The sequence below is a fragment of the Papio anubis genome, chromosome 10, assembly GCF_008728515.1.
Source record: "Papio anubis isolate 15944 chromosome 10, Panubis1.0, whole genome shotgun sequence".
NCBI lineage: Eukaryota > Metazoa > Chordata > Mammalia > Primates > Cercopithecidae > Papio > Papio anubis.
In genome coordinates this window covers 54,736,497-54,753,696 of record NC_044985.1, presented here as the reverse complement: position 1 = coordinate 54,753,696, position 17,200 = coordinate 54,736,497, and the positions used below count along the sequence as shown (strand labels likewise).

Here is a 17,200-nt window from a genome sequence, read left to right as displayed (position 1 = left end):
CTAGATTGCACTCCAGCCTGAGTGATAAAGTGAGACTTTGTCTCAAAAAAAAAAAAAAAAAGGCGAGGGGCCAGGTGTGGTGGCTCACGCCTGTAATCCCAGCACTTTGGGAGGCTGAGGTGGGCGGATCACTTGAGGTTAGGAGTTCGAGACCAGCCTGGCCAACATGGTGAAACCCCATCTCTACTAAAAATAAAAAAAACTAGCCGGGCATTGTGGTGGGCACCTGTAATCCCAGCTAGTTGGGAGGGCTGAGGCAGGAGAATCACTTGAACCCAAGAGGCGGAGGTTGTGCCACGGCACTCCAGCCTGGGCAACAGAGCAAGACTCTGTCAAAAAAAAAAAAGTGAGACTCTGTCTAAAAAAGAAAATCTAATAGAGCATATGGTACAAAACTAATTTAAGACTAACTGTTCTGAAAATTACATTTCAAATTTTGTGGATCTGACTTACATTGATGAAAATAAAATCAACTCTTACAGCTTTACAGTGTGGCTTGAAACGAAGCAGAAATTTCTTATATCTACAAGTTTCTCAAGAAAAAGCTTAAATTACTTAATCTGTAGTCAATTGATTTTGAAAAAAAATAATAAAATACAATGTATTTTGGCCGGGCGTGTTGGCTCCTGCCTGTAATCGCAGCACTTTGGGAGGCCGAGGCAGGGGGATCATGAGGCCAGGAGTTCGAGACCAGCCTGGCCAATATGGTGAAACCCTGTCTTTATTAAAAATACAAAAATTAGCTGGGCATGGTGGCACATGCCTACTGTAGTCCTAACTAATCGGGAGGCTGAGGCAGAAGAATTGCTTTAACCCGGGAGGCGGAGGCTGCAGTGAGCCTAGATGAGCCAGAACGAGTCTCTGTCTCAAAACAAACAAACAAAAAAAGCAGTGTGTTAGCATTGTAAAGCTAACATTGGTTTTTTTTTTTTTTTGAAAGTGTACATTTTGGAACCATAATTTTCTGCTAAGTCCTGCCTTTTATTAGCCGTTAAGCAAGTTACTTAACTTCTCTTTGCAGCAGTACCTTCATTTATAAAATAGACATAGTTATAAGACCTACCTGATAGGGTGAGTTGAAAACTGAATGAGTTAATACAGGTAAGAGCATACAACACATAAGTTGAACATCCCAATTTTGGAAATCTGAAATGTAAACTGCTCTGAAATCTGAAAATTTTTGAGCACTGACATGACATTCAAAGGTCATGCACAAAGGAAATGCTCATTGGAGCATTTCAGATTTTGGATTTTCAGATTAAGGACGCTCAGTTGGCAGTATCCTAAAATAAAATTAAAAAAAAAAAATCCAAAATCGGAAACACTTCTGGTTCCAGGTATTTCAATAAGGGATACTCAGCCTATATACGGCAAGTACAATAAATACTAAATAGTAATAGTGGTAGTATTACCTATGAGTGATTTTTTTTTAATTTTAAAAAATCTTTTTAAAAATTGGTGGTTAATTTATTTTACAAAAGTCCAAAGACAGTAAAATTTAATGATGAAGGCCAGTTTATAATTGTGTTTAATCATATGTCCATACTGTAAAATATTAATTATAACTCCCAATATAAAAGTCTGTTTTTTCCAGAGAAGTGATTCATGCTGAGTACATAAAGGATTTTATGAAGCTCTTGGCAATGCAGTAATTGTTAGGTCTTTGTGAGAGTGCTATAATTGGTCATTGATCCTGAATATTGAGCTATAAAAGTTAAGTTTTGTGAGCACCAAAGCTTTAAGATGGGTGGTAGTTGTGCAGGTAGACTGGTAGAGAATGAAAAGAAATATTGAATGAAATTTGAAATTAGCAGTGGAGTAACTGAGAAATAAATAGCTAGGAGTAAAATAAGAGAGTAGAACTTCAATGTAGAAGGAATTTTTGTGTGTGTGTTTTAATATGTCTGTTTTTTCCCCCCACCCATAAGGTTCAAAGATCACCCAACATTAAATGAAAGATATTTATTACTTCATCTACTTGGTAGAGGTGGCTTTAGTGAAGTATATAAGGTAATGTAAATTTTATTCTGTTTTTTTACACTAATGTAGCAAGGATATAGGAGTATGTGGTTAAGAAGTACTTATGTTGGCTGGGCATGGTGGCTCACACATGTAACCCCAGGGCTTTGGGAGATGGGAGGGTGCCTGAGGCCAGGAGTTTGAGACCAACCTGGGCAACATAGTGAGACCTCGTCTGTACTAAAAAAAAAAAAATCAGCCAAGTGTGGTGGCGCACACATGTAGCCCCAGCTACTCAGGAGGCTGAGGTGGGAGTATCTCAGAGTCCAGAAATTCATGGCCACAATGAGCTATGATTGCACCACTGCACTCTAGTCTGGGTGACACAGCAAGACCCTATCTCCAAAAAAAAAAAAAAAAAAAAAAAAAAAAGAGGTACTTGTCTTTTGTTTATCGATTATATGTCCTCATTACAAAAAAGGGTTTGTTGTGGCTTCTGTTGTCTTCTTTCCAGAATCCGAAGACTGTTTGCCACCTGCACAGTCCCTGTGATATTTGATACCTAGTCACCATTAACCAGTCCAATACAAAGAGTAGCAGCTATTTAAATCAAGATAGGCAGGTAGCCATTTAATACAGTACACTTATAGAAAGATTGTACCCCTTAATTTAAAAACGTCTGAAGTATTAACATGTCCTGAATTTATCCAAATTTCTACCTATGTCAAGTCTGTTTCTCAAATGCATATGTATAAATGTAGGCATTTTTACTCCCCATGTTCACTATTTTATACCTTTCTTTCTTTTTTTGTACTTTACGTTGTATCTTTTAGTGTAACCTTTAAATATTGGATTCCTAAGGTCCCTTTTATCATTCTGTATTCTCTCTTAAGAAGGTTTTTATCCTCTTTCATTCACTGGGTTGTCTATTTGGTGTCACCCCCAGGTGATACACAGCTCACACTTTCTTTCTGAGCTCAATACCTCAAAGTGTGTTTGTATACATAACTTACCTCTGCTTCGTAGGTACTGGAAACTCACATTTGAAATAGAAGTTGTCTTCCTCTCCTTTAAAATGCCTTTTAACACTGCTTCTGACTTCCCTGACTTCAGTATATAACATTGCCATTCATCTGTGTGGTCCCTCAAGTGAAAAAAACACAAAAACCATCGTATGCTCTTCTTTTCCCTTTATTCCCTTGCCCTCACATATTATAAGTCCCTAGTTCCTGCTATTATTAATGTCATTAAGTTCTCCTAATTCAGCCATGACCCTTCCCTTCTGTCTCTTAGCTCAAGGCTTCTTCCGGAACCTCATAGCTGATTGTCTTCTTTTGGGCGTTGCTTTTCTCAAGTCATATTGTACACTGCAAATAGAGTAAACTTTTTATAAAAGGCAACCTGATCATCTGTCCTACTTAAAAGCGCCAGTAGCTTCCCATTTGCTCTTAGAATGAAGTCCTAGTGAAGGGTATATGCTCATCTTTAGTTCCTCTAAACAGCTTCCCTGACCCTCTGCATCTTCTCAGATAGATTTGGTGTATTTGATAGTATTACAGATTCCTTGTAATACTTTGTGCTTCATTACATATTGGCATAGTTGGTTAAAAGCTTTGGTTCTGAAGCCGTACAGCTAAGTTTAAATCCTGACTGCTATTGACTAATTTTATTAATTTGGGCTTATTATTTAAATCTCTGTCTCATGTCTCCTTCTGGGAATAGTAACAATACCTACATTATAGGGTTGTTGCAGTGATTAACTGAGTTGTCACATGTAAATCACATAGAACATCTAAGATAAGCTAATAAGATTATTAGAAATCTTGCCTGTTGGCCATGGCTCATACCTGTAATCTTAGCACTTTGTGGGGCCAAGGCAGGCAGATTGCCTGAACTCAGGAGTTTGAGACCAGTCTGGGCAACATGGTGAACCCCTGTTTCTACTAAAAATACAAAAAAAAGTAGCTCGGCATGATGGCACATGCCTGTAGTCCCAGCTACTTGGAGGCTGAGGCATGATAATTGCTTGAGCCTTAGAGGTGGGAGGTTGCAATGAGCCAAGATTGTGCTACTGCACTCTACGCTGGGGGACAGAGGGAGACACTTTCTCTCAGAAAAAAAAGGAATCCTGACTGTTGCATGGGTCAAAGACTATGCCCTTCTCGCTTCTGGTTCTGAGTTGGAAAAATGGGATTTAGATTAAGAGAACTTCAGTTCTGGTATCAGTTCAACCATGCACTATTTTTTGTTATTTTGTTAACTTAGATAAGCATTACATGTCAGGGTCCTCACCTTCCTCATTCATCAAAAGTGATCTTTGAGCTCTCTTCCAATTCCTGTTTCTCTGATTCTAATAATAGTTTATCCTTAAGACCTTAATGGGTGAAGTAGGCTTAACATAAGGTAGAAAAGATTATCATGATAGTTCAGCTGGGATCTAAAAGTCACTAAAAGTGCAGTTAGCATTAGCGTGGCCTAAAAGTTGTTGAGCTTATGAACTTACCATGAGCCTTCATAACAGCCCTTTACTACTGCCTGGTTGTATTTTAAATAACTATTTTAGCCTCATAGGTAGGACTTTTGTAGAAGAGGCTTACATAGAGATTAGAAAGTGCAGATTGGGGCCCAGTGACTTGAACTTTCTATACTGACCTAAATACTAGTGACATCATTCTCTAAGCCCTTTAAAGCCCTTTCATGATTGCCAGGTCTGTTGGAAAACAGCCAGAGAAAAAGCAGATTGTAAGTCAAGAAGTAAAGAGTTGTATTTTATACCAAGGTGGGAGATGTTGAGTCAGTTGCTGAGTGATTGCCATATTAATCTTATGGAAAGGTTTACTTCTACTCACCTGAAATCTTGGGAGGATGATGTGTTATATATAATTTATTATAATCAGTGTACTCTGATAATAACTTTTTATTGGTTATATACTTAGTTTTTTCTTCAATTATCGTTTCTTATGATTGCCTTTGAATTTAATTCTTTATAGATTTGTTCTGCCTTGTCCCTTACATAAACTTATTTTATTTTTATTCTTTTTAGTTTCTTTACACTTAACCTTTGATAATAATATGTAATTAGCTAATGTTTCTTGGCTGTACCATGTATTGTTCTAAACACCTCATATGTTTTACCCCATTTAATCCTCTCAATAACCCTAACTTTTGGGGCTCAGAGAGGGTATTAGCACAGAGTCACTCAGTTAATAAGCTAATCTGATTGCAAAGAGAATATTCTTAACAACTGTATGCTGTATTATATCTCATCTCATACTTTTATAGTTTTGTACCAAAGTAGTCACTTTACTGTTTATCCCCTCCTGCTTATGTTTAGGTTAAATTGATGGGAGGGAATGGGGACCTTCTTTCTAATAAATACGTAAACTTTTAAGTGAAAGGGGCACCTTTCTGTATAAATCACAATAGAACCAAAATTATTAAATGTCTCTTTAATAGTATTCATTGTTTAAAAAAAAACACAAGTCATATAAAGCTGTTAAAACACTGATCATTCTGTTTTTTTAATTTAAGAAATAGGCTGGTGATTTGAACAAATGAAGTATAAATTCTTTTTGAGACAACCAGGGAAAATTGAAGACAGGTTAGGTATTAGACGAGATTAAGGAATTATTACTGATGTAGTTAGGTGTGATAATGATATGTGGTTATTTTTATTTAAATACTGATGTGTTTACTAGGAGGAAATAATGTATTTGTTTTAATAATACTCTGGTTGAGGGGGTGGGATGCAAGGGTAGTAGGGAATAGATGAAACAAGAATGGCAAAATATTGATAATTTTTGAAACTGGGTGGTGGGGCGTAAGGGCACATTATAGTAGTCTACTTTTGTATATGTTTGAACAGTTTTATAATAACTGTAGAATTTTTTTTCAACAGTTGGAAAAATAACTGTTAGGAACTATTTAATTTTTCTAAAAAGTGAAAAAGAAGTAGGGCATTGCTAGGAAAAGATAGATTTAAGAGGTTTTATCCGACCTAAAAAAAAGTGGTACAGTCTGTTTTCCTGGCTGCTTACTACCAGTATAGAGGAATAAATCCATATTAAAAACCAATAATAGCTTTATTGTGTTATTTCTATTCAGTATATTGGCATTTCTAAAATTTAATGTGAAAATTCACATTAAGGTTTTTTCTGATTTATTACCATGGAATTTCTGTCTTCTGATAATAAAAGTGTCATTGAACTATATATAGTCTTAGCAGAGAAGATAATTAATAATTGTAGGGTTTGTCCTAGTTCCATATTATTGCAAAAATTATCACCAAAATAAAAAACATCTCTTCAGGTATTCAATTGGTCTTTCATCTTAATTGTGTTTGACTTGAAATCCTAGGCTTTTGACCTGTATGAACAAAGATATGCTGCTGTGAAGATACATCAGCTTAATAAAAGCTGGAGAGATGAGAAGAAAGAAAACTACCACAAGTAAATACTAATACTTTATGGTTTTTTTTAATTGAATATTTTTTGAATGGTCATGGAGAATTAATACACTGTCTTCCCGTAGACATGCCTGCAGAGAGTATAGAATACATAAAGAACTGGATCACCCCAGAATAGTTAAACTCTATGATTATTTCTCCTTGGATACAGATACGTAAGTGAATATTAAGGTTTAATTTTTAAGGAAGGATATGCTTACTCTGTCTTTCCCCATCCTGTGTTGATGATATAAATACTCTCCATTTCCCCATTGTGATTCTGAATTCTTGGATAATACTTATGTCTAATTTCTTTTCTCTTCTCTGTTGTAGGTTTTGTACAGTGTTAGAATACTGTGAAGGCAATGACTTAGATTTCTATCTGAAGCAACACAAGTTAATGTCAGAGAAAGAAGCTAGGTCTATTGTAATGCAGATTGTAAATGCACTAAGATATCTCAATGAGATCAAACCCCCTATTATACATTATGATCTTAAGCCAGGTAATTATGAAATTTGTCTAATTTTTTTTAAAACGAGTATAGTTTTTAAAAGTCATTAAGTTATCTGAAAACATGATTTTTGGTTTCACTTTTAAGACATCAGTAGAATACTAGTAAAATTTAAAGTTACTAAAGTTATGTTTTTCATGTATGTATCATTAAAATAATCTTATATTTTATTCTTAGGAAACATCCTACTGGTAGATGGAACAGCATGTGGTGAAATCAAAATCACTGATTTTGGTCTGTCCAAGATTATGGATGATGATAGCTATGGTGTAGATGGAATGGATCTAACTTCTCAGGGGGCAGGCACTTACTGGTAAGTATATTACTAAAAACATCAGAATGTCTAGATTAGTGCCCAGTGCTTTTATGATAAAATTTAGTTTTTTTTTTTCCATGTGGCCATTAAGATTACTGTGGTAAAAGGTACTGATATTAAACTCTCAGTTGAGAGGGAGACTTCTGTGGTCATTCCTCTTCTCATCTGTTCTTACTGCAAATAACAGCATACTGGAGAGAGAATGACTTGGCATTAACAAGTGACTTCAGTACCTGCCAGTCAGAAACTCCTAACAGGAAGAATTCATTCATGGGTTTTCTTCTACAATGTTAAGGTGATGTTTATCATAAATATGAATACTTATGTTAATATAATATTTTAACTATTGCAAGCAAAAACTGCAAGCATCAAGCCCTCTCTGTGGAGGTTATATGGTTGCAGGGATTTTCGTTTTATTTTGAGACAGGGTCTTGCCCTATCACCCAGGCTGGAGTGCAGTGGTATAATCTTAGTTCACTGCAGCCTCAAACTCCTAGGCTCAAGCAATCCTCCCACTTACTCTTGAGTAACTGAGACCACAGGTACGCACCACTATGCCCAGCTAATCTAAATTTTTTGTAGAGACAAGGTCTTAATTTGTTGCCCAGGCTGGTCTTGAACTCCTAGTATCAAGTGATCTGCCTCTCCCAAAGTGCTTGGATTAGAGGCATGAGCCACTGCACCTGCCTGGTGGTTTTTGTGGAAGATGGATGTTTTGTTGGTTGTGAATGGGAGATAAATTTGGCGTATTCTTTGGACTTGACTTTCAGAAATCCCTTTTAAAGACTTAGTATGTATAGATTTAAATTTAGATACAATCACAGATTCATAGATACAAATCTAAATGACTGTCATCCCCCTCAGTATACCTACGTGTTCACAAAAACTGCTTCAGCGTGAATTTTCAAACTTGTTAAATTCACCAGAGTGGAGAACATAAACTATAAAATTTCAAAACAAACTTAATTCTCAGAGAAAATTAGCATAAACAGTGACATTTTAATGGGAAGAAAGATAACTGCGTTCAAGTTCATTGAAACGGGATTGTGACTACGAACATAAATGTGACCTCAGGTTTTCCAGAACAGTGTTCACACAGCCTGAGCACATCATAACCAGTTACACATGATGCCGCTGGTCTGTATAGATATCACTTTTAATGAGCAGGGATTAGTCATATTCGTATATTCTTTTAAAGCCACTTTAAAATTTTAAATTTGGCTTGTGGCATTTCCTAGGAACATGGATAAGATAAGAATGTCATGAATTTTTTATTCATATTTTAAGAAAACTATTCAAACTGCTAACCCCCTGAAAGTCAGTATTCTCAAAGTCTTTGGACTTTTTTAGCAACAAGGCTCTTTTTTTTTTTAACAACAAAATCTTACTCTAATCAACAAAACCAACAAAAACAAAGCATCCTGGTAGATTCTTAGATTCCATGGAAGATAGCTTGAAAACCATGTTCTAAATAATAAATTATTCTTCCTCTACAGGACATTCTCAATATTTGTTTCTCTCTCACTCTGGCTTCACTAGTATAGGGAAGGACAAGGAAATTTCCCTTTTACAGATAGTCAAGAGACAAAGACCTTATGTTTTAGGGGCTGTACTGGAAGGAGATACAATGATGGCATTGTTATATAAGGACATGGAATGTATTTCTCAGGGAAATCTGTGGTCCAAAAATTGGTTTATGTCTACAGTCATATTAGTTGTTTAGCTATGTACAGCTGACCTTGAATAAAATGGATTTGAAATGCATGGGCCCACTTTTATGTGGCTTTTTCTTCCGATAAATACATTGGAAAATTTTTTGGAGATTTGCAACAATTTGAAAAATCTCACTGACGAACCATGTAGCCTAGAAATATTGAAAAAATTGGCTGGAGGTGGTGGCTCACGCCTGTAATCCCAGCACTCTGGGAGACTGAGGTGGGCGGATCACTTGAGGTCAGGAGTTTGAGAACAGCCTGGCCAACGTGATGAAACCTCGTCTCTACTAAAAATACTGAAAGTACAAAAGTTAGCTGGCCGTGGTGGCGCATGCCTGGAATCCCAGCTACTCGGGAGGCCGAGGCAGGAGAATTGCTCAAACCCGGGAGGTGGAGGTTGCAGTGAGCTGAGATCATACCACTGCACTCCTGCCTGGGCGACAGAGCAAGACTCTGTCTCAAAAAGAAAGAAAGAAAAAGAAAAAACTGAAAAAATTAAGAAAAAGATATGTCATGAAGGCATTAAATTAATGTAGACACTCGTCTGTTTTATCATTTACTGCCGTAAAATGTACACAAATCTATTATAAGAAGTTAAAATTTATCAAAACATGTATACAAACACAGACTGTACCTGGTGCTATTTGCAGTTGAGAGAAATGTAAACAAAAGTAAAGATGCCGTATTAAATCATAATTTCATAAAATTAATTGTACCCATACTGTGTACTGTAATAATTTTGTAGCTGTGTCTTGTTACTATTGTAAGGAGCTCAACTGTTTTGGGTATCTGTTTAAAACATTGTGATGCTAATCTCCTCCATGTGAGCAATTAATCTCTCCAGTAAAAGGCCTGTCAGAGTAAAAAGTAATCTCTCGTGATTCTCAAATATTTTTCATCATGTTTAGTGCAATATTGTCAACCTTGAATAACACCAGTAATGCTGGAAGTGCTCTTAAGGAGCAGAGAAAAATCATGACATTACAAGAAAAAGTTGAATTGCTTGATATGTACCATAGATTGAGGTATATAGTTTGGATTGAGGAATAGTTGCCCACCATTCCAAGATAAATGAATTCAACAAAAAGATCATTGTTTTAAAAAAAGAAATTTGTAAAGCTGTCTCTGCAGGTATGTCAGCAGGCACAGAAACCTTGTACTTTTTGCAAAACACCGTTTTGTCTCTAGTTGAAAATGCAAGCCGTGCATGGTGGCTCATGCCTGTAATCCCAGAACTTTTGGGAGGCTGAGGCAGACAGATCACTTGAGCCTGAGAGATGGAGATCAGCCTGCGCAACATGGCGAAAGACCATCTCTACATAAACATACAAAAATTAGCCAAATGTGGTGGCACATGCCTGTAGCCCCAGCTACACAGGAGGCTGAGACAGGAGGATCATTGCTTGAGCCTGGGATGCGGAGATTGCAGTAAGCCCAGATTGCACCACAGCACTCCAGCCTAGGTAACAGTGAGAACCTGTCTCAAAAGAAAAGGACAAAGAAATGCAGCTTTTTGGGTGCATGATACCCATAGACTGTAATGTGATTTTAGAAAAAACAAAGAGATTATATGACAATTTTAAAGCAAAAGGAAGGTGAAGGATCTAAAGCTGGAGAATTTCATGCCAGTAAAGGATGGTTTAATAATTTTAGAAAGAGGTTTGACTTTAAAAATGTCAAGATAACAGGAGAAACAGCTCCCGCCACCCAAGAGTTCCCACATGTTATTAAGAAAACAATTGAGGCCGGGCACAGTGGCTCACGCCTGTAATCCCAGCACTTTGTGAGGCCGAGGCGGGCGGATCACGAGGTCAAGAGATCGAGACCATCCTGGCCAATGGTGAAACCCCATCTCTACTAAAAATACAAAAATTAGCTGGGTGTGGTGGCGCGTGCCTGTAGTCTCAGCTACTAGGGAGGCTGAGGCAGGAGAATTGCTTGAACCCAGGAGGCAGAGGTTGTAGTGAGTGAGATCACGCCACTGCACTCCAGCCTGGGCAACAGAGCAAGACTCGGTCTCATTCATGAATGAATGGATGAAAAAGAAAAAATAATTGAGGAGAAAGGATAGCTGCCTGAACAGATAATTTAATGCAGACAGAAGTGCCTTATTCTAGAAAATAAAAATGTCACAGAGGACATTTATATTTGTAAGGAAGAGAAATTTGATTTGATACAGGAAGGGACAGGCTAACTTTGCTGTTTTATGCAAATGCAGTTGGGTTTATGATCAGGACTGCCCTTATCTATAAAGCTGCTAACTCTGTAGCCTCAAACAGAAAAGATAAATACCAGCTGCCAGCCTTTTGCCTATACAACAAGGAGGCCTGGACAGTGAGAACCCTTGTTTTTGGATTGGTTCCATCAGTGCTTTGTCCCTGAAGTCAGGAAGTACCTTGCCAATAAGGGACCACCTTTTAAAGTTCTTTGATACTGGACAATGCCCCTGGCCACCTAGTAGCCCATGAGTTTAATACTGAAGATATTGAAGCCATCTACTTGTTCTCAAACAAAACAGTATCTCTAATTCAGCCTCTAGATCAAGAGGTCTTAAGGACCTTTAAGGCTCATTACACATGATACTCTATGGAAAGGATTGTCAGTGCTGTTAAAGAGGACCCCAGTAGAGAGAACATCATGAAAGTCTGCAAGGATTACACGACTGAAGATGTCATCATTGTTTTAGAAAAAGCCATGAAAGCCATCAAGCCTGAAAGAGTACATTCCTGCAAGAGAAAACCGTGTCCAGATGTTGTGTGTGACTTCACAGGATTTATGACAGAGGCAATCAAGGAAATCATGGAAGAGACTATAGATATGACAAAGAAGGTGGGGTGAAGGGTTTCAAGATATGGATCTTGGAGAAATTCAAGAGCTAATAGACACCCCTCCAGAGGAGTTAAGGTGACTTGATGGAGATGAGTGCTTCCAAACTGGTACCAGATGATGAGAAAGAAGTAGTAGAAGAGACACTACCAGAAAACAAGTTGACATTAGACAGCCTGGCAGAAGGGTTTCTATTAGTCAAGACATTGCTTTTGACTTTTATGACATGGACCCTTCTATAATACAGGCACTGAAACTAAAGCAAATGGTGGAAGAAGGATTGATATTATATGAAAAAGCAAAACAAATTATGATGTATGTCTGTAAAGTTGCACTAAGTGTGTCTGTCTCCCCTTTCATCTCTTCCCCCTCTGCCACCCCTGAGACAGCAAAACTAACCCCTCCTCAGTCTACTCAACCTAAAGATGACAAGGATGAAAACTTTTGTCATAATCTACTTTCACTTAATGAGTAGTGATTTTCTCTTACGATTTTTCTTAATAGCAATTTTTTTCCTCTAGCTTACTATAAGAATTTAGTATATAATACTTACAGCATAGAAAATATGTGTTAATTAACTGCTCATGTTATCAGTAAGTCAACTTCCAGTCAACAGTGGGCTATTAGTAGTTAACTTTTTTTTTTTTTTTTTGACGGAGTCTTGCTCTGTCACCCAGGCTGGAGTGCAGTGGCACGGTCTCAGCTCACTGCAACCTCTGCCTCCCAGGTTCAAGCAATTCTCCTGCCTCAGCCTCCCGAGTAACTGGGATTACAGGCACCCGCCACCATGCCTGGCTAATTTTTTTGTATTTTTTGTAGAGACAGGGTTTCACCATGTTGGCCAGGCTAGTCTTGAACTGCTGACCTCGTGATCCACCCGCCTCGGCCTCCCAAAGTGCTGAGATTACAGGCCTGAGCCACCACACCCAGCCTAGTAGTTAACTTTTTAACTTTTTAGGGAGAGTCAAAAGTTAGACATGTGGCCAGGCACGGTGGCTGACTCACGCCTGTGATCCCAGCAGGAAGACCACTTGAGCCCAGGAGTTGAAGACCAGCCTGGGCAACATAGCAAGACCTTGTCTGTATACATTTTTTAAAAAAATTAGCCAGGCATGGTGGTGTGTGCCTGTGGTCCAGCTAATTGGGAGGCTAAAGTGGGAGAATCGCTTGAGCCTGGGAGATCGAGGCTGCAGTGAGCTGTGATCGCACCACTGCACTCCAGCCTGGGCAACACAGTGAGACACGGTCTCAAAAAAATAAATAAATAAAAATCATACATGGATTCTTAACTGTATGGGTCAGTGCCTCCAACCCTTATATTGTTCAGGGGTCAACTGTATTTGATATATTTGGATAGCACTGTACATACTCGTGTATTTTAGAATATACATATAATATTGCTCTTATAAATTACCTTTCATCCTCACAAGCTTAAAATATTTAGTTTTGTCTCTCTGGTCTCAAATTCTGGTGGACGTCTTTTCCCAAGTTACTTTGACATCAGTTTCTGTGGTTGCTCTCCTTGCATGCATACACCTCGTGCCTGGAGAGAGTATAGCTTAATGTTTACAAGCCATTCCTGTTTCAGTTACACACATAGACACCTGCATAAAATACACACTTTTATTGATAAAATAAATCCAGCTTTTTACTACATTACAAGTGAGTTATTGGTTATCTTTGGTAGTTTTACGTCAAGGAAGTTTCATGTGTTTTTTAAGAGATCTGTCAACATCCTGCTGAAATCTTACTGATTTTAGCATAGTGAATACAAAACTGCATTTTAAAAAAATAGAGTAAATTCCCATTTAGCAACATTATTCCTTTTGAGAATTTTAAGTTTATCTAAATTTTTTGAGTTGTGAGATGCTTGCATCCCTGATGGATCTTTTACTTATAACTGGAGATGACAGATTGATTTTTACCCTTCATCTATTAACAATTATGAACTGGCTTAGTGCGGTGGCTCATGCCTGTAGTCCTAGCACTTTGCGAGGCCAAGGCGGGCAGATCACCAGCTTGGTCAACAGTGCAAGACTATCACTACAAAGAAGAAAATATTAGCTGGGTGTGCTGGTGCACGTCTGTAGTCCCAGCATTCCGGAGGCTAAGGTGAGAGGATCACGTGAGCCCAGGAGTGTGAGGCTGCAGTGAGCTATTAGCGTAACACTGTACTCCAGCCTGGGTGACAGAGTGGGACCCTGTATCAAAAAAAAATTATGAACTTATAAATAGGACGTAGATATTTTTAAAATAGTAATTTTGAATATCCATTGTGTTTCAGACACTGCTAGTGCTTGAAACTGCGCAGTGAATAAGTTCCTGGAGCTGCTCACAGTCTGGTGTGATTGTAGTTGAATGCCGTAATAGAGGCATTGCACCATTCTGCAGTAACACGGAGAAAAGCAGAGCCACCTGGGGAGAAGCAAAAACGGCTTATGGGGATTGGGTGGGTCTTGAAGAAGAAAAGATGCTAAGTAATTGGAGTGATTAGGGAAGGAGTAGTGATTGTCATATTCAAGAGCTCGGAGGATAAAGGAGAGCTGAGTGAGGACGCAAGTGAATTGGTTTTGATTAGCCAATTTGGTGGGTTAGGGTGGGGGAAAATAGTGTGTGCAGATTTTGAAAATGTATGTTGTTGCCAGATTAGCATGGGTCTTGTGTTACAAATAAGAGATACAAGGTCTTGTTGGCAGTAAGTGCTGTCGAGGTTGTTTGAACAAAAGAACCACATGATCTGGTGTATATTTTAGGGAGAGAAGTGCCTACAGTTTGAACAGTAGTTAAAGAGGATGGGAGAGGATTTCTTCTATTATTAGATACTCCAAATTAGACCATTGTAATCTCTCTTAAGTTTTTGTTTCTGTAGGTAGGTAGGTAGGTAGGCAGGCAGATTAGATAGATAGATAGATAGATAGATAGATAGATAGATAGATAGATAGGATAGAGGTGAACTTTATCACAATGTTGTATGTGTTGGCTCTAGAGTTAAATGATAAAAGAATGTAAATGCTCCAGAAGTTCAGTTGATGATTTTCACTGATGGGAGTCCTAGAGTTTATGTATGGATAAAATTAGTGTTCTAAGATTTTACACTTAGAAGATTTTAAGTTACAGATTGTCAGTAGTAACCTTTCCTTTTTTCTCTCCCACAAAACTTATAGGTATTTACCTCCTGAGTGTTTTGTAGTTGGAAAAGAGCCACCAAAGATTTCCAACAAGGTTGATGTATGGTCAGTTGGAGTCATCTTCTTTCAGTGTCTTTATGGTAGAAAGGTAAATTCAATTCTGCTAGCCTTCAGCTATACATTGATAAATTAAGTTGAATTTTTCCTTCTTAAAAGCAAAATTTCACTAACTCAAAGTCAATTTAAATCCTTCTAAAAAAAGCCAGGCTTCTCCTCTATTTCTTCCTAAAATTTCCATGGATCAGAATTTATTTTAATGTCACACCAGTTTACTTGACCTGCTTTTTGCTTTCTTTCCCTTTTTTAAAGAAAAGAAGTAACTATCTGTTAACATGCTAATATTTGTCTACCATTGGGAATACTGGAGTCAATACTTTTCATTGTCCACTATTCACTTGACCTCCTCTTACACCCCCCACCCCACCCACACACACAGTTTGGCCTGGGTAGTCTGTTTCCCCCTGTTGCTTGTCAGGGAGATACCATCAAAGTTAGTCTTAATTATTTCCCAACATTTTTATATTGAAGTTGGAAGTACAGGTTACCATAGATATTATCTAGCCCACATCCCACCCCATCCCTTCATCAATAGGGGAAGAGAGGTTAAGGGATTTGTGTGGGATCGCCTCACTCCACATCCAGAGCTCCTTCATTTAAATTCGCCTGTGATACACAAAGTATTTGATCTTTGGAAATTGTCATAGGTATTTTCATTACTACTTCATCTCTTCTCTAATTGAACTTCATTGTTTAAGCATTCAGAATAAAGTTTTAAATTTCTTTTTATGTTTTTATCTTATATTGCAACAGCATTATTTTCTTCTTCTTACAGTGTTTAATCTATGTTGAAGATTGATTAGATAGGCTTTCTTGGCCTGCTATCAATTATACCTTGTTTGTATGAGAATTCATCTCAGGTTTCAAATAACTGAGGAAGATTTTGGAACACATAATATTTGGATTTTGGCTTTTGGGAATTCGCTTAGACAGAAATGATATCTGTGTTTAAATATTTTGTGAGAAAAATATCTCAACCTTTAATTTTTTTTTTTTAAGCCATTTGGTCACAATCAGTCTCAACAAGACATTCTTCAAGAAAATACAATATTAAAAGCCACAGAAGTCCAGTTCCCTGTAAAACCTGTTGTAAGCAGTGAAGCCAAGGTATTAAATTTTTGTAAATGAGTTTTGTGAAGTAACTTTTCTTTTATCAGTTTTGCTGATAACAAGGTAAGTACTTTCCAAAAGTAAGTAAAGTCACAAGACTCGCTGCTGCAGGGGATCTGTCCAGCAGGAGCTGGTGATTTACTTTCAGAAAAGGAGTTGCATCAGCCTCTGGTTGCTACAGTTTTTATCTTTTAAGCAGCCAAATGTGGTCCCTGATTGTCTGTGTTCATCAGCTGCTACTTTGAAAATTAGGGAAAAATCACAAGATCTGGGCTCATCATTACCTTTTATGTATTATTTATCTGCTTATGTTAATACTGAGATATTATAAGTATATAAGAAATATTAAAAGTAATAATAGGGCCGGGCATGGTAGCTCACACCTGTAATCTCAGCACTTTGAGAGGCCAAGGCGGGCAGATCATCTGCCATCAGGAGTTTGAGACCAGCCTGACCAATATGGTGAAACCCCATCTCTACTAAAAATACAAAAAGTAGCTGGGCATGGTGGCACATGCCTGTAATCCCAGCTACTGGGGAGGTTGAGGCAGGAGAATCACTTGAATCTGGGAGGTGGAGGTTACAGTGAGCTGAGATCATGCCATTGCACTCCAGCCTGGGTGACAGAGCAAGACTCCGTCTCAAAAAAGAAAGAAAAAAAAAGTAATAAATACCATTTATTTTAGTGCTTTTATATACATTATCTTGTAACAGCCTTATGAGGTGTAGGTACTTTTGTTATTCCCATTTTATAAAAGAGGAGAACAGCCATGCCATGGCAAAAGGACCTTGTTCAGGATCATACTAGCTAGGAGGCAGCAGAGCTGCGGCTCACAAGTATCTACTCCTCCAGACTCCAAAGTCCACAGCCTTGACCTCTATGCTGCTCTGTATTAGCTCTTGAGAGCTAATCCAGTATAATCCATATGTCTGTATAATAAAATTACAGGAAATAGCTATTTCTAATTAATAGCAAAACTTTTTTGGTGTTCAGTATCTTCCTGTCTTCATCCTATTGGCCTTTTGTGTTTGTGTTTTTATTACTCCTCTGTTGCATTCATCACAAAGCTCTT

The 17,200-nt window shown here is 37.8% G+C and overlaps 1 protein-coding gene across 6 annotated transcripts in view; it reads left to right on the top strand.

Annotated features, from left to right (window-relative positions):
* The window catches only part of TLK1 (tousled like kinase 1), a 166,493-nt gene that overhangs the window by 144,262 nt on the left and 5,031 nt on the right, over positions 1-17,200 (top strand). For all 6 annotated transcript variants that reach the window (XM_031651351.1, XM_031651352.1, XM_031651354.1 and 3 more), the window contains 7 exons: positions 1,929-2,010; positions 6,316-6,407; positions 6,490-6,579; positions 6,737-6,906; positions 7,093-7,228; positions 14,937-15,048; positions 16,017-16,124. In XM_031651351.1, coding sequence (XP_031507211.1) covers positions 1,929-2,010; positions 6,316-6,407; positions 6,490-6,579; positions 6,737-6,906; positions 7,093-7,228; positions 14,937-15,048; positions 16,017-16,124 — 790 coding nt within the window. The remainder of the gene's footprint in view (positions 1-1,928; positions 2,011-6,315; positions 6,408-6,489; positions 6,580-6,736; positions 6,907-7,092; positions 7,229-14,936; positions 15,049-16,016; positions 16,125-17,200) is intronic.